Source organism: Tamandua tetradactyla, chromosome 1 (genome assembly GCF_023851605.1).
Source record: "Tamandua tetradactyla isolate mTamTet1 chromosome 1, mTamTet1.pri, whole genome shotgun sequence".
Taxonomy (NCBI): domain Eukaryota; kingdom Metazoa; phylum Chordata; class Mammalia; order Pilosa; family Myrmecophagidae; genus Tamandua; species Tamandua tetradactyla.
The window spans coordinates 195,709,387-195,727,826 of record NC_135327.1 but is presented as its reverse complement, the minus strand read 5'-3'; the positions used below and the strand labels follow the sequence as shown (position 1 = coordinate 195,727,826).

The window sequence follows — 18,440 nt, the reverse complement described above, 5'->3', positions numbered from 1 at the left end:
CCATGAACCTTTTTTTCCTAACCTCACCATAGCCTTCATAACAATAATAATTTAATTGCTATTTGATATCTTATCTTTGATAAGCCAATATGTAACAAGTTTTCCTTTGTTGGGGCTAAATAATTTTCCAGTTTTCTGTATTAGATATACTCATTGAGTATCTTTGGCTCATGAGTCCCACTCCTAAATATTTAACATGAGTAAATAATTCAACAGAAAAAAAGCTATTGCTTTTTAAATATTTGTGTGATTCTTGCTACAAGCTGCAAGCTTACTTTCCAAAACTTATTCTGTCATTTTATGCTGCCACCAGTGGTTTTATAACAGCATGCATTAGAAACTATAATTTAAAAGTACTGACTAAAGGGCGGGCCGCGGTGGCTCAGCGGGCAAAGTGCTTGCCTGCTATGCCGGAGGACCTCGGTTCGATTCCCGGCCCCAGCCCATGTAACGAAAACGGAGAAACAAAATACAATAAAACAAGAAAATGTTTAAAAAAGCTGTTTCCCTTTCTTCCTCTCTTCCTTCCTTCTATCCTTCCTTCCTTCTCTCTGTCTTTCCTTTAAAAAAAAAAAAAAAAAAAAAAAAAAAAAAAAAAAAAGTACTGACTAAGTTAGTAGCTATAAACAATACTTTTCTTTAATTTGCAGTTCCTTGGTTATTAATAAGATTGAATAATTTTCCATGTGCTTATTTGTTATCCAGATTTAGAGGATGCTTTTAAAGCACTAAACTTTTAGGTTTTAATAAATCATCTTGTGTGATTTCTCCTTCACTTGGTATGGTATCCCAAAATATATTTGTGAACGTTAAATGAGAAACCATTTAATGTGAACATTCTCTGAACAAAGCTAGACACATAATAGACACACAGTGAGTGTCTGTAGAAGATAGCAAAGTGCAAGTGTGTCTCATGTTATACCTCTTCTTTTTCTCCCTCAGGGAAATAAGAAAGTATGCTTGTTTCTTTCATTACTGAATATATTAAAAGCAAATTTTCATTTTCTAGTCATTTTAATTACCCTCAGTGTTTTTAAATGAATTAATAGCCATATATAGAAGTTATAGAAGTTAGACTCTGAGGTTTAATTATTTTATATCATTATAATTATATAAAATCTGTATGTACGAGTCATTAGAATAAGAAAAAGCTAATTTTGAAGTTAATTGCATTCAGTTTTGATTATTTCTGTATTTGTCTATAGGTATAAAACAAAAAGATTTTGCTAATATTAATCCATGCAATTATTTTTATCTTTTCAAATTTATAAAACTGAAGATAGCTGTTAAAGATTTAATAGAATAAAGTTGAAGATATTTTTTTCCCTGATGTGTGGACTTTAAAAGTATGTTTTGGTTCTCTTATTTTTCTTCAGGTTAAAAAGGCTTTCTTTGCCTTGGTAGCAAATGGTGTTCGTGCAGCGCCACTGTGGGAGAGTAAAAAGCAAAGTTTTGTAGGTAAGCAGGGTGCACCTGGGAAAGAAACTAAAATGGAAAACCTTAAAAGCAGAAGGCCTTTGTTCAAGGTATCAGCCTAAAATGTATACCCCTATGGTATATCATTTCTCATCTCTTTAGTATATACCTTTTTGACAGGCAAATGAAAATGATATAAACATGATAGTTATCTTTGCTAAATATGTATTTAAAATGTGCAATTTAAAACTATTTAAACACCATAATTTCTCAGGTTATAAGTCATAATAAGCAGTGGATATTTTCTCTTTTAGTATTCATCACATTATTTTGAGAGTATCTGTTTATGTCTGTCCGCCTTCTAGGTTATAATTTCTTTGGGGCAGAAATTCACATCGTTTTCATCTCTGTAGGCCTAGGCCTGACACCTGGTAGGCATGCTGTAAATAGTGACTTTGTTAAAATAAAATCTTTCCTCAAAACCATCTTTTGGAACGTTTCTCAGGAAACAATCCAGTTATCCCCCAAAGTGCCAGGTTTCTTAAGTTTACTGAATATTTTATGTTACTATAAAATATTTCAAATAATTTACATATAGCTCCAATTCTGTTATGATATTTTATGGCAATCAATAAATTACACTTCTATTGAGATATGCCAAATGCTATGGTTAATTCCAGCAGGTTTAATTTTGGCTAAAATTTTTAAACTAGTTTAATATGGATAATTAACAGTTTAATAGTTTTAAATCATGTATTGAGTTGCACATACTGTCTTTAAAGTTTATATTTGAAAAGTTTTTCTAATAAATATTCCAGGTTTGTTTTTCACTTGAAATGTTTAAGTTTTCATAGTTTTGTTTTTTAAATACAATTTTTTTGTTTCAGGAATGCTAACAATAACAGATTTCATAAACATACTACATAGATACTATAAATCACCCATGGTAAGTGCCAGCAATCCTTATGTCAGTAACAAGTTCAATAAGTCTGTGTATATGTGTAAGTGTGTTTGTGTATTTTAAGATTCTTTTGTTTTGTTTTCTTTTTTAGTGCAGGGATATTGGCAGTGGTTTATTTTCAAAACATATTTAATGTGCAGAGAACTTAAGTCAATCATATTTGAAGCTTGAGGAAGATAGACTCAGGAAAAATGAAAGGAAATAACGTCTTGATTCAGTTTTCAAAATTCTTTCGATGAACTCTATTTGTTTCTTTATTACCTAGATGTTCTTTAAGTTTCTCTACATGTAGGATAACTGATCTGTAACCGCATTATGGGCCCGACTAGTGCTGAGGATTTGCTCTGCCTGTGAGTGAAGGAGGCCCCCCTCCCAAAAGGCAGTTCTCCAGGTGACTGACAGCAGCAACAGCCTCACTCCTGAGACAGGGCTACCCTAGGGGTGTATCTTTACGGCCTGTTGATATAAATATAGTGTAATGCAACTGTACAACAAAAGCTATATGTATTTTTGTGGCTTAAAGAAAAAAAAAGTAAAAATTAAATTTGAAGAAATTCCCCTTTTGACATTTTTTCTGCCAGTTGGGTATAGACTGCCAATTCTTAATTTTAGTGGCAGAATTTGCTGATCCATTTGAAAACACTGTTGTATCAAAGCATAGTTTGAAAAACACTCAAGTCCTTTAATGCTGTGATATTTGTGATTCTGACAGCTTATTTTTTGTGGGGGGAAGGAGTGTTAGGAAGGACAGAATTGTATACTTAACTTGGTTCCTTTACCTAATACTATTTCAGATATCTAAAAGATAAAAGTCAGTCCAATTAATATTTTTTCATGTGTAATGGGTCATTATTGCCCAATAAAATTTCTGCATAAAGTGGAAAAGTAAATTTCTTCATAAGACATATTCTTAGAAGGAAGTTTTACCAAAGACTATAAGTGTTCTGTTTTTATTTCAAATGGCATGACCAATTTCTTTATTACTACCAATGCAGATGAATACTGGTTTTCCTTATAGTGATTGTATTTCGGCTTTTGCACTAGCAAAATCCACACATGTGATTATTAAATGATTAGATCCTATGAATCTCAGCAGTAGTTAATTAAATCAAAATTACTAAAAATGATGAAGTCTAAGTATATAGCCCACTGTTTTTTTAAAATGCTTCAAGGAAACATTTTTTTCTTCACATTTCAGTTCATCTAGTTCATTTTCCAAATGTCCACTACAATACTTTTCTGTTTCAGATACTGTATTTTCTGCTCTAGAAGTTCCATTTGGTCCTTTTTATATTTTCCATTTCTCTCCTTGATAATGTATTTCTCTCTTTGAATGTTCGTGTTTTCCTTTAAATTCCTGAGCATATTGTAATAGCCATTTAAAAATTCTTCTCCACTTATTACATCGTCTCTGTCATTTCTGGGCTGATTCTATTGACTGATTTTTCTCCTGTTTATAGGTCACATTTACTGCCTCTTGCAAGTCTCATAATTGTTAATGGATGCTGAACATTCTGAACATTATGTATTTGAGTGTCTGTATTTGTTGCCCTCCTTTAAAGTTTATTGGAATTTGTTTTGGTAGGCAGTTAATTTCCTTGCAAATCAGCTAGATCCTTTTGAAGTGTTTTTGTTTTTTAAACAGCTTTATTGAAATATAATTCCCATACCATACAATTCACTCATTTAAAATGAACAGCTCAATGACTTTTAGTATATTCAGACTTGTACAACCATCATTATAGTTAATTTTAGAACATTTTCATTACCCCAGAAAGAAACCCCACATCTCTTAGCTTCCACCCTCCCACCCTTCAGTCACTTTCCAGACCTAGGCAACTACTAATCTACTTCTGTCTTTATAGATTTGCCTATTCTTAGCATTTTATGGAAATGGAATCATACAATGTGTGGTCCTTTATGACTGACTTCTTTCATCTAGCATGTTTTCAAGGTTCATCCACATTTTATTGTGTCAGTACTTCCTTCCTTTTTGTTGCCGAATAATACCCATTGTATGGATTTACCACATTTTGTTTATCTGTGTATCAATTGATGGACATTTGGGGTTTTTCCCTTTTTTTTATGTAAATACTGCTGCTACAAATATTTGTGTACAAGCTTTTGCATGGACAGTATTTTCATTTCTCTTGGGGAGTAGCCTTTAGGAGTAGACTTAGTTGATGAGTTAATTATGTTTACCATTGAGTAACTGCCGGACTATTTTCCTCAATGGCTATGCCATTGTGCATTCCCATTAACAGTGTATTCCAATTTTTTTCACATCCTCTCCAACATTTGTTATTGCCTTTTTTAATTGTAGCCTTCCTTGTGCATGTGAAGTGGTATCTCATTATAGGTTTGATTTTCATTTCCCTAATGGCTAACGATGTTGAACATTTGTGCTTATTGGGAGGATTACTGTTATAGTGTTAGCCTTTACTGCATAGCTAATTCAGTCCTATAGCTACTTCTGGGATCTCCACAGAATACCCTGGTTGTTCAGTGAAGATTTTCCACTCTGCTTCGTCAGAACTTATATGTTTTTCAGTGTAGGTTTGAGAATTATTCAACATACAGCTACTTGGATGTCCTTTTCCTGGCCTCATGTAGCTTCACCCTACACATGCATGAAAACTCCCTTTTTTGGTTCTCTGCCCTGCAAGTTCCAGTTGGCTCGGCCTACCCAGACTTAGATTTCTGTCTCCTCAGCTCACCAAGAATGTTGTGATCAACTTCCTTATCACAGTCTGAAAAGTACCTCTTTTGTTTCCTGTCTTTTGGGGATTATTCTGTACTACCTATTGTCTTATGTCAAAGAATAATTTTTTTATTCATTTTTCCAGTTTCTAGTTATTTTCTTTACAAGGCTAAGTACAATTCCACTTACCCATCTTGACTAAGAGAATTTTTTTTGACTTTTTAGCTATTTTTACCTCTTTGCATTTTTTTATGCATAATGTATGGATCACAATATCAGTTTTAACATACCACAATCTAATTAGTTTGCATATAGTTTCATTTAATCTGCCCCCCCATAAATTTTATTTCAAATGAGAAATGAAGAATAAAAAGAATATTTAGGGTTTTATATTTACCCACATATTTACTATTTCTAGTGTTTTTATTCCTTTAAGTAGCTCTGCCATCTGGTATCATTTTCCTTCACTCTGAAGAATTTAGCATTTTGTGTAGTACACTCTTAGTGATACATTTTCTCAATTTCTGTTTATCTGACAGTGTTATATCATCTTCAATTTGAGGGACAGTTTTGTTGTTTGTAGAAACAGTTAATAGGTTTTTTTCTTTTAACAACTTAAAATGACATTCCATTTTGTTTTGGCTTCCATTGCTTATAAGTAGAAGTCGGTGAAAATTCTTACCCCTAGTCCCCTACATGTAATGTGCCATTTCTCTTAAGATTTTCTCCTTAACTTAGCATTTCAGCAGTAACTATGATATGCCTCATTGTTTGGGTTTTTTTATATTTGTCCTGCTTTTGGTTTGTTGAGTTTCAATGATTTTCTAAGTTTGTGTTTCATCTAATTTGGGACATTGTCAGCTATTATTTCTTCAAATTTTTCTGTCTCATTTGTTCTCCCATTTCCTTCTAAGACTTCAATTACAGGTGTGTAAAACTGCTTGATAATGCCCTGCAGATCTGTGAGGCTCTGTTCATTTTTCAATCTTTAGTTACATTCATTTGCAGATTGGATTATTTCTAATGCCCTGTATTTCTTTTTTTTTATTATTAATTAACGGAAAAAAGAAATTAACCCAACATTTAGAAATCATACCATTCGACATATGCAATCAGTAATTCTTAACATCATCACATAGATGCATGATCATCGTTTCTTAGTACATTTGCATCGGTTTAGAAGAACTAGCAACACAACCGAAAAAGACATAGAATGTTAATCTAGAGAAAAAAATAAAAGTAATAATAGTAAAAACAAAACAAAACAAAAACCTATAGCTCGGATGCAGCTTCATTCAGTGTTTTAACATGATTACTTTACAATTAGGTATTATTGTGCTGTCCATTTTTGAGTTTTTCTATCTAGTCCTGTTGCACAGTCTGTATCCCTTCAGCTCCAATTACCCATTATCTTACTCTGTTTCTAACTCCTGCTGGACTCTGTTACCAATGACATATTTCAAGTTTGTTCTTGAATGTCGATTCACATCATTGGGACCATACAGTATTTGTCTTTTAGTTTTTGGCTAGACTCACTCAGCATAATGTTCTCTAGGTCCATCCATGTTATTACATGCTTCATAAGTTTATCCTGTCTTAAAGCTGCATAATATTCCATTGTATGTATATACCACAGTTTGTTTAGCCATTCTTCTGTTGATGGACATTTTGGCTGTTTCCATCTCTTTGCAATTGTAAATAACGCTGCTATAAACATTGGTGTGCAAATATCCGTTTGAGTTTTTGCCCTTAATTCCTTTGAGTAGATTCCCAGCAATGGTATTGCTGGGTCGTATGGCAATTCTATATTCAGCTTTTTGAGGAACCGCCAAACTGCCTTCCACAGTGGTTGCACCATTTGACATTCCCACCAACAGTGGATAGGTGTGCCTCTTTCACCGCATCCTCTCCAGCATTTGTCATTTTCTGTTTTGTTGATAATGGCCATTCTGGTGGGTGTGAGATGGTATCTCATTGTGGTTTTGATTTGCATTTCTCTAATGGCCAGGGACATTGAACATCTCTTCATGTGCCTTTTGGCCATTTGTATTTCCTCTTCTGAGAAGTGTCTGTTCAAGTCTTTTTCCCATTTTGTAATTGGGTTGGCTGTCTTTTTGTTGTTGAGTTGGACAATCTCTTTATAAATTCTGGATACTAGACCTTTATCTGATATGTCATTTCCAAATATTGTCTCCCATTGTGTAGGCTGTCTTTCTACTTTCTTGATGAAGTTCTTTGATGCACAAAAGTGTTTAATTTTGAGGAGTTCCCATTTATTTATTTCCTTCTTCAGTGCTCTTGCTTTAGGTTTAAGGTCCATAAAACCGCCTCCAATTGTAAGATTCATAAGATATCTCCCTACATTTTCCTCTAACTGTTTTATGGTCTTAGACCTAATGTTTAGATCTTTGATCCATTTTGAGTTAACTTTTGTATAGGGTGTGAGATATGGGTCCTCTTTCATTCTTTTGCATATGAATATCCAGTTCTCTAGGCACCATTTATTGAAGAGACTGTTCTGTCCCAGGTGAGTTGGCTTGACTGCCTTATCAAAGATCAAATGTCCATAGATGAGAGGGTCTATATCTGAGCACTCTATTCGATTCCATTGGTCAATATATCTATCTTTATGCCAATATCATGCTGTTTTGACCACTGTGGTTTCATAATATGCCTTAAAGTCAGGCAGTGCAAGACCTCCAGCTTCGTTTTTTTTCCTCAAGATGTTTTTAGCAATTCGGGGCACCCTGCCCTTCCAGATAAATTTGCTTATTGGTTTTTCTATTTCTGAAAAATAAGTTGTTGGAATTTTGATTGGTATTGCATTGAATCTGTAAATCAATTTAGGTAGGATTGACATCTTAACTATATTTAGTCTTCCAATCCATGAACACGGTATGCCCTTCCATCTATTTAGGTCTTCTGTGATTTCTTTTAACAGTTTTTTATAGTTTTCTTTATATATGTTTTTTGTCTCTTTAGTAAAATTTATTCCTAGGTATTTCATTCTTTTAGTTGCAATTGTAAATGGGATTCGTTTCTTGATTTCCCCCTCAGCTTGTTCATTACTAGTGTATAGAAATGCTACAGATTTTTGAATGTTGATCTTGTAACCTGCTACTTTGCTGTACTCATTTATTAGCTCTAGTAGTTTTGTTGTGGATTTTTCCGGATTTTCGACATACAGTATCATATCGTCTGCAAACAGTGATAGTTTTACTTCTTCCTTTCCAATTTTGATGCCTAGTATTTCTTTTTCTTGTCTAATTGCTCTGGCTAGAACCTCCAACACAATGTTGAATAATAGTGGTGATAGTGGACATCCTGTCTTGTTCCTGATCTTAGGGGGAAAGTTTTCAATTTTTCCCCATTGAGGATGATATTAGCTGTGGGTTTTTCATATATTCCCTCTATCCTTTTAAGGAAGTTCCCTTGTATTCCTATCTTTTCAAGTGTTTTCAACAGGAAAGGATGTTGAATCTTGTCAGATGCCTTCTCTGCGTCAATTGAGATGATCATGTGATTTTTCTGCTTTGATTTGTTGATATGGTGTATTACATTAATTGATTTTCTTATGTTGAACCATCCTTACATACCTGGGATGAATCCTACTTGGTCATGATGTATAATTCTTTTAATGTGTTGTTGGATACGATTTTCTAGAATTTTATTGAGGATTTTTGCATCTATATTCATTAGAGAGATTGGTCTGTAGTTTTCTTTTTTTGTAATATCTTTGCCTGGTTTTGGTATGAGGGTGATGTTGGCTTCATAGAATGAATTAGATAGTTTTCCCTCCGCTTCGATTTTTTTGAAGAGTTTGGGGAGAGTTGGTACTAATTCTTTCTGGAATGTTTGGTAGAATTCACATGTGAAGCCGTCTGGTTCTGGACTTTTCTTTTTAGGAAGCTTTTGAATGACTAATTCAATTTCTTTACTTGGTTTGTTGAGGTCATCTATATCTTCTTGAGTCAAAGTTGGTTGTTCATGTCTTTCCAGGAACCCGTCCATTTCATCTAAATTGTTGTGTTTATTAGCGTAAAGTTGTTCATAGTATCCTGTTATTACCTCCTTTATTTCTGTGAGGTCAGTAGTTATGTCTCCTCTTCCATTTCTGATCTTATTTATTTGCATCCTCTCTCTTCTTCTTTTTGTCAATCTTGCTAAGGGCCCATCAATCTTATTGATTTTCTCATAGAACCAACTTCTGGTCTTATTGATTTTCTCTATTGTTTTCATGTTTTCAATTTCATTTATTTCTGCTCTGATCTTTGTTTTTCTTTCCTTTTGCTTGCTTTGGGATTAGTTTGCTGTTCTTTCTCCAGTTCTTCCAAGTGGACAATTAATTCCTGCATTTTTGCCTTTTCTTCTTTTCTGATATAGGCATTTAGGGCAATAAATTTCCCTCTTAGCACTGCCTTCGCTGTGTCCCATAAGTTTTGATATGTTGTGTTTTCATTTTCATTCGCCTCGAGGTATTTGCTAATTTCTCTGGCAATTTCTTCTTTGACCCACTCGTTGTTTAAGAGTGTGTTGTTGAGCCTCCATGTATTTGTGAATTTTCTGGCACTCTGCCTATTATTGATTTCCAACTTCATTCCTTTATGATCCGAGAAACTGTTGTGGATGATTTTATCTTTTTAAATTTGTTAAGACTTGCTTTGTGACCCAGCATATGGTCTATCTTCTGAGAATGATCCATGAGCACTTGAGAAAAAGGTGTATCCTGCTGTTGTGGGATGTAATGTCCTATAAATGTCTGTTAAGTCTAGCTCATTTATAGTAATATTCAGATTCTCTATTTCTTTATTTATCCTCTGTCTAGATGTTCTGTCCATTGATGAGAGTGGTGAATTGAAGTCTCCAACTATTATGGTATATGAGTCTATTTCCCTTTTCAGTGTTTGCAGTGTATTCCTCACGTATTTTAGGGCATTCTGGTTCGGTGCGTAAATATTTATGATTGTTATGTCTTCTTGTTTAATTGTTCCTTTTACTAGTATATAGTGTCCTTCTTTGTCTCTTTTAACTGCTTTACATTTGAAGTCTAATTTGTTGGATATTAGTATAGCCACTCCTGTTCTTTTCTGGTTGTTATTTGCATGAAATATCTTTTCCCAACCTTTCACTTTCAACCTATGTTTATCTTTGGGTCTAAGATGTGTTTCCTGTAGACAGCATATAGAAGGATCCTGTTTTTTAATCCATTCTGCCAATCTATGTCTTTTGATTGGGGAATTCAGTCCATTAACATTTAGAGTTATTACTGTTTGAATAATATTTTCCTCTAACATTTTGCCTTTTGTATTATATGTATCATATCTGATTTTCTTTCTTTCTACGCTCTTCTCCATGTCTCTCTCTTCTGTCTTTTTGTATCTGACTCTAGTGCTCCCTTTAGTATTTCTTGCAGAGCTGGTCTCTTGGTCACAAATTCTCTCAGTGACTTTTTGTCTATAAAAGTTTTAATTTCTCCTTCATTTTTGAAGGACAACTTTGCTGGATATAGGAGTCTTGGTTGGCAGTTTTTCTCTTTTAGTATTTTAAATATATCATCCCACTGTCTTCTAGCTTCCATGGTTTCTGCTGAGAAATCTACACATAGTCTTATTGGGTTTCCCTTGTATGTGATGGATTGTTTTTCTCTGCTTGCTTTCAAGATCCTCTCTTTCTCTTTGACCTCTGACATTCTAACTAGTAAGTGTCTTGGAGAACACCTATTTGGGTCTAATCTCTTTGGGGTGCACTGTACTTCTTGGATCTGTAATTTTAGGTCTTTCATAAGAGTTGGGAAATTTTCAGTGATAATTTCTTCCCTTAGTTTTTCTCCTCCTTTTCCCTTCTCTTCTCCTTCTGGGACACCAACAACATGTATATTTTTGCGGTTCATATTGTCCTTGAGTTCCCTGATACCCTGTTCACATTTTTCCATTCTTTTCCTGATAGTTTCTGTTTCTTTTTGGAATTCAGATGTTCCATCCTCCAAATCACTAATTCTGTCTTCTGTCTCTTTAAATCTATCATTGTAGGTATCCATTGTTTTTTCCATCTTTTCTACTTTATCCTTCACTTCCATAAGTTCTGTGATTTGTTTTTTCAGTTTTTCTATTTCTTCTTTTTGTTCAGCCCATGTCTTCTTCATGTCCTCCCTCAATTTATCGATTTCTTTTTTGAAGAGGTTTTCCATTTCTGTTCGTATATTCAGCATTAGTTGTCTCAGCTCCTGTATCTCATTTGAACTATTGGTTTGTTCCTTTGACTGGGCCATATTCTCAATCTTCTGAGCGTGGACCGTTATCTTCTGCTGGCTTCTGGGCATTTAGTCAGATTTTCCTGGGTGTTGGACCCAACAAGGTTGTAAGATTTTTCTGTGAAATCTCTGGGTTCTGGTTTTCTTATCCTGCCCAGTAGGTGGCGCTCGTGGCACACGTTTGTCTCACGTGTTTGGAAGGGATCCCCCCGGTCACCGTTCTCCGCGGCCTGGGGATTTCCGATCCAATTCTCTCAGTTGGTCCAGGGGGCCGCGCATGGTGGGGTCCTCAGCCGCCGCGGCTTGAGGGGACCCTGTGGCTCCTTTATTAATTCCCGTATTGGTGTTTGGTTGGACCTAGTCCCTGCCAGTGTCGGAAATTCCCTCCTCTCCCTGGAGGGGTGTCAGTAGCAGGCCGCAGCGGCATAGGGAATTCGCCACCGGACCAGGAAGCCGCCCGCAGGGGAGGGGCGTTGGTCGCCGGCCTCCGTGGCCCTGGGGAATTCGCCACCGGACCAGGAAGCCGCCCGCGGGGTAGGGGCACCGGTCACCGACCACCGTGACTTGGGTAGCCCTCTGATCCGAGACTCGTAGCCGGTCCAGGAAGCCGCCTGCAAAAGAGGGGTGCCGGCCGCCCCGGCTTGAGAAACTTGCCTCTCTGAGACTCTCAGCCGGCCCGGGAAGGAGGGAGGGAGGGGCTCCGGCCGCCACAGCTGCCGCGGCTCGGGGAATCGTGCGCCGCTCGGGGATCTCACCGCAGCAGAGTCTCGCAGTCAGACTAGCCAGTCCAAACTGGGGTACGCTGTGTGTCCATTCCCTGCCGTGGCCCCGGGAGCTGTTCTGCACTGTTTCTGTTCACCTAGTAGTTGCTCTGGAGGAGGAACTAAGATGCACGTACTTTACTAAACTGCCATCTTTGCCCTGTATTTCTGTTGATCAGTTTTTACAAATTCTTCCTTGGACCTTTTCCAGTCCTTTTCTTTTTTTAAATTGGAGAAGTTTTGGTGTTTATAGAACAATCATGAATAAAATACAGGATTCCCCTATACCACCCCACCATCAAAACCTTGCACTGATGTGGAACAGTTGTTACAATTTTGATAGCACATTTTTGTAATTATACTATTAATTGAAGTTCATGATTTAACTTACGGTTCACTATTTATTCAAAATTCTAACATTTCACCTTTTAATCATACTCAGATGTATATTTCGGTGCTTTTAATTGCATTCACAATGTTGTGCTGCGATTATCACCGTCCGTTACCAAACATATCCATCATTCCAAATTAGGAACCCTGTATATTTTAAACCTTAACTTCCCATTCCCTATCCTCACCCCATCCCCAGGCAACCTAGATTCTAGATTCTTATTCTGTCATACAATATGCATATCATATACTACACACACACACACATGTACATATACTGTATATATATATATATTCATAAAATCTTTGATCATACAATATTTGTCCTTTTGTGTCAAGCTTACTTCACTCAAAATGATGTCTTCTGCCAAAAACTAAAGGACAAATACTGTATGGTCCCAATGATGTGAATCGACATTCGAGAATAAACTTGGAATATGTCATTGGTAACAGAGTCCAGCAGGAGTTAGAAACAGGGTAAGATAATGGGTAATTGGAACTGAAGGGATACAGACTGTGCAACAAGACTAGATACAAAAACTCAAAAATGGACAGCACAATAATACCTAATTGTAAAGTAATCATGTTAAAACACTGAATGAAGTTGCATCCGAGCTATATAGGTTTTTGTTTTGTTTTGTTTTTACTATTATTACTTTTATTTTTTTCTCTAGATTAACATTCTATGTCTTTTTCGGTTGTGTTGCTAGTTCTTCTAAACCGATGCAAATGTACTAAGAAACGATGATCATGCATCTATGTGATGATGTTAAGAATTACTGATTGCATATGTAGAATGGTATGATTTCTAAATGTTGGGTTAATTTCTTTTTTTCCGTTAATTAATTTAAAAAAAAGCAATAAAAAAATGATGTCTTCTCCAAGTTTAATCACTTTTGTTGCACATATCAAGATTTCATTCATTTTTACAGCTGAATAATATTCGATGGTATATCTATATACCGCATTTTGTTTTACCCATTCGTTGTTTAATGGTTACTTGGATTGCTTCCATCTTTTGGCAGTTGTGAATAATGCTGATATGAATATTGGTTTGCAAATATCTGTTCGAGTCCCTGCTTTCAGTTCCTGGGGTAGATACCTAATAATGGGATTGCCAAATCATATGATTGTTCTATATTTAGCTTTCTGGGAAACTACCAAACTGTTTTCCACAGTGGCTGCACCATTTTACATTTCCAGCAGCAATAAATGAGTTTCTATTTCTCTGCATCCTTTCCAACACTAGTTATTTTCCATTTTATTAATAGTTGCCATTCTAATGGGTATGAAATGGTATCTCATTGTGGTTTGATTTCCATTTCCCTGATAGCTAATTGGGTTGAGCATCTTTTCATGTACTTTTTGGCCATTAGTATATCTTCTTTGCGAAGATACCTATTCAAGGCTTTTGCCCATTTTTTTAATTGGGTTGTCTGTCTTTTGTTGTTAAGCTGAAGGATTTCTGTATATATCCTGCATATTAATCCTTCATTGGATATGTAGTTTACAAGTATTTTTCTCCTGTTGTGTAGGTTGTCATTTTACTTTCATGATAAAGCCCTTTGAAGATGAAATTTTTTTAATTTTAATGACGGAGGTCCCATTCATCTGTTTTTTTTCCTTTTGTAGCTTGTGCTTTGGGAGTAAAGTCTAAGAAACCATTGTAACACAGGTCCTGATTATGCTTCCTACATTGTCAAAAATCAGTTGGCCATTGTTTTGGTTTGATAAATCTGCTGGAATGCAGTATACCAGAAATGGGTTGACTTTTACAGTGGAGATTTATTAATTTATAATTTACAGTTCTTAGATTGTAAGAACTTGTAGACTCAAGTCATCAACAGAACGATACCTGGACTCTGAAGACAGGCTGCCAGCATCCGGGACACATGGGACGGCATATGGCTGGCATCTGCTGGTCCTTCTCTCCTAGATTTCATTACTTTCAGCTTCTAGCTTTAGTGGCTTCCTCTCTTTGCTGTGGGTCCTCTTTTAGCTTCTCTTAATTTCATTTCTTATCTTCTGTATATCTGTTTTGTTTTTTAACGTTTTTTATTGTGAAATATAGCATATATACAAAGAAAAGAAAGAAAAGCCATGATTTTCAGAGTACCCTTCAACAAGTAGTTACAGAACAGCTTTCAGAGTTTGTTGTGGGTTACCATTCCACTATTTCAGATTTTTCCTTCTAGCTGCTCCAAAACACTGGAGGCTAGAAGGAATATCAGTATAGTGATTTAGCACTCATACTCATTTGCTAAATCCTATTTTCTCTGTTATGCCTCCTCCTCCTTTGACCCTTCTCCCAGTCTATGGGAATCTTTGGGCAATGCCTGTTCTGACTTTTTTATGTTGAGAAGGGGTGTCAACTCTGAAGAATAGAGAGAGATAATTAATTGCTAATCCTAAAGAGGGAATTAGGATGTGCCCCTCTGAGTTTTAGGATTTTTCTGACCCAGGAAACGTCTGGGAATTATATGTCCCAGGAAAGCAAACCTACTGCATGAAACCTTTATAGAGTCTCAGTTAACAGAAGTGTTGTCGGTTGGGGTTTAGCAAACCATGGTAATCATCGCTATTAAGTGAAGCTTATATTAGGAGTAGCTCCAGGATAGTCTCTTTTTTTTTTTTTTTTTTTTTTTTTAAAGGAAAGACAGAGAGAAGGAAGGAAGGATAGAAGGAAGGAAGGAAGGAAGAAAGGGAAACATTTCCAAACATTTTCTTGCTTTATTGTATTTTGTTTTTCCGTTTTTTTGTTACATGGACTGGGGCCGGGAATCGAACCGAGGTCCTCCGGCATAGCAGGCAAGCACTTTGCCCGCTGAGCCACCGCGGCCCACCCCAGGATAGTCTCTTGAGTCTATTGGATCTCTCTTAGCCACTGATGCCTTATTTCATTACACTTCTTTTCCCCCTTTTAGTCAGGAAGGCATTGTTCCCAGAGTGCCAGGGCCAGACTTATCCCTGGGAGTCACACCCCACGTCAGGGAGACTTTCACCTCTAAATGTCATATCCCATGTAATGAGGGAGGGTAATGATTTTTCCTTGCAGAGTTGGGCTTAGAGAGAGGGGGGCCACATCTGAGCAACAAAAGAAGTTTCCTGGAAGCAACTCTTAGGCCTCATTACAGGTAATCTTAGCTTTTCCACTACAGAAATAAGTTTCATAAGGGCAATCCTCAAAATTAAGGCTTGGCTTATTTTCTTGGGAGTCCCCAGTGGTTGAAAGGATACCTGGTTGAGAAAGTTTGATAGTTCCTTTTTATTTTTTTCCTTTGAACCCTTAAAGGAGTATACCAGTAATTTTTAATAATCAGCCCACCATAGTTTGAGATGTATTCTTTTATTACATTAAGCTATTCAAAATTACAAGGCCTCGTTCCTGTTCTGAACTCCAGGAGTTTGGATTGTTTAATTGACCCAGACAGGTTGATTTAAATTGTGTGTTTCAGAAAATTTAAGTTCTAGACATAATAAACTTCTCTGCCTTTGGTCTCATACAGTAGGTGAAGGTCTAGAATAATACAGTATCATCTTTTACCCTGTGTTCTGATTCACCTTAGACCCAGCCAGATTGCCTGTTTTTATCTCTAATTGAGGCCCAATCTCTTTTTCCATTACTGTAACCTTTTTGTATTTAGCTATGCTAACTTTCAGGACTGCAGCACTCCATTTCTGGGTCTTAGGTGTCACAGAGTTATTCAGAATTCCAGGGAAATACCAGCTGATATACATATAGTTACTTTTGTGTCTCAGAATATAGAAATACACTTAGAACTTCAGTGTGGCTACTGTAGGGGCCTGCAATGTAGGGTCCAGTTTTCTTCTAAGTATTTTCTGAAAGAGACCTTAGCAAGCGTGTTTGGTTTTTTTTTGTTACTGGCTCATTTTGTACAACACATTGTCCCCAAGGTTTATTCAGCTTATGGCATGGCTTTCACCATTCTTCCTTTTTGTAGCCACGCTGTATTCTATCATACAAGTGTATCACAGTTCGCCGTTCTGCTTCTCAGTACCCTTCAGCACCCTCCATCTATTGTGCATCATGGGTAATGTCCAAAATGAACAAACCATGTCTTACAGTATCCTCACTTGGTTGTACAATCAGCAGCACTCTCAATTTTAGACAATTTTCATTGGTCCATAGCAACAAAGAACTGATGAACACAGCATCACCAGATGTCAAATTAAAACTACCCCTTGTGACTTGTCCTTTCTCCGCAGTTAGTTGTCCCTAGTAGTGCTGTGGTACTGTTAACTGTTGGCCATAGCATGCATTTTTAGATTTCCCCCTGCATCCCTCTATTGACTCTTTGTCCAAATACAAACCTTTTGAACTATAGTTCATGCAAGAACTTATTTATAATTGTAGATTGAATCAGTGGGATATGTGGCTCTATACACCCCCTTTCAGTCATTTTCACCTTCAATATGCAATGTTACTTATAACCCCACTAATTAGTTACCGTCACATCTGTCTGTTCCCTTGCATTTAAGTTCAGCCTCATTGGGTAGTATTTTCCCCATCTGTAGCTTCTGTGGACATCTAGGTCTGCTATTTTCTACAGTGTAACCTCTGAAATAACCTTTTCCAGAGTCAAAATAGTGAAATCATACAGAATCTGTCTTTTTGTGTCTGACTTATTTCACTTAGTATTATGTCCTCAAGGTTCATCACATTGTCATATGCTTCAGGACCTTGTATTGTCTCACTGCTACATAATATTCCCAGTGTATGTATATACCACATTTTGTTTATCCACTCATCTGTTATTGGGCACTTGGATCATTTCCATCTTTTGGCAATTGTGAATAGTGATGCTGTGAATTTTGGTGTGCAAAAGTCTGTTCATGTCACTGCTTTCAGCTCTTCTGGGTATATACCGAGTATTGGTATTGTCGGGTCATAGAGAACTCAATGTTTGTTTTCTGAGGAATCGCCAAACTGTTTTCCACAGCAGCTGTAGCATTATACATTACATTCCCACCACTAGTGAATAAGTGTTTCAATTTCTCCACATCCTTCCCAACATTTGTAGTTTTATGTTTGTTTAATAGCACCCATTCTTATATATATGAAGTCATACCTCATTGACGTCTTGATTTGCCTTTCCCTTATGGCTAATGAAAATCAGCATCTCTTCATTTGCTTTTTAGCCATTCGCATTTGCTTTTCAAAAAAGTGTCTATTTATATCCTCTGTCCATATTATAATTGGGTTGTTTGTTCTTTTGTTGTTGACATGTATACTTTCTTTTTTTTAATTGTGAAAAATAATACATATACAAAAAAGCAGTAAATTTGAAAGCACACTGCAACAGTTTGTTACAGAACAGATTTTAAAGTCTGGTATGGGGTAAAATGCCACAATTTTAGGTTTTTCCTTCTAGCTGATCCAAATCACTAGAGACTAAAATAAATATCAATATAATGATTTAGCAGTCATACTCATTTGTTAAATCCTATCTTCTCTGTTATAACTCCACTTTCTCCTTTGATCTTTTTCCCAATCTTTAGGGGTATTGAGGCTATACCCATTCTAACTTTTTCATGTTGAAAAAGGCTGTCGAATATGGGATAGGGGGATGGAACTATTTGTTGTTCTTGTAGATGCTGGCCCCTCTGGGTTTCAGAACACATTTGGCTTATGAACCCGTCTGGGAGTTGCAGGTTTCTGGAAAGTAACCATAGTGCATGGAACCTTGTAATTTCTTTATGTACACAGGATGTCAAGCCTTTATCCAATACGTGGTTTCTGAGTATTTTCTCCCTTTGAATTGGCTGCCTCTTCACCTTTTCAACATTCTGTATGTGTTTATACTCTTAAAACGGACTCCAGTAAGAGGGTTAAGACCCACCTTGAATGAGATGGGTCATATCTCAGTTGAAATAACCTAATCAAAAGGTTCTGCCTTCACCTGAAAGTGTAGAGCTGTGTTCCAGTAGCCATGTTTCTTG

The 18,440-nt window shown here is 36.3% G+C and overlaps 1 protein-coding gene across 13 annotated transcripts in view; it reads left to right on the top strand.

Annotated features, from left to right (window-relative positions):
* PRKAG2 (protein kinase AMP-activated non-catalytic subunit gamma 2) overlaps positions 1-18,440 on the top strand; it is a 614,065-nt gene that overhangs the window by 556,755 nt on the left and 38,870 nt on the right. For all 13 annotated transcript variants that reach the window (XM_077150199.1, XM_077150232.1, XM_077150194.1 and 10 more), the window contains 2 exons: positions 1,377-1,458; positions 2,304-2,362. In XM_077150199.1, coding sequence (XP_077006314.1) covers positions 1,377-1,458; positions 2,304-2,362 — 141 coding nt within the window. The remainder of the gene's footprint in view (positions 1-1,376; positions 1,459-2,303; positions 2,363-18,440) is intronic.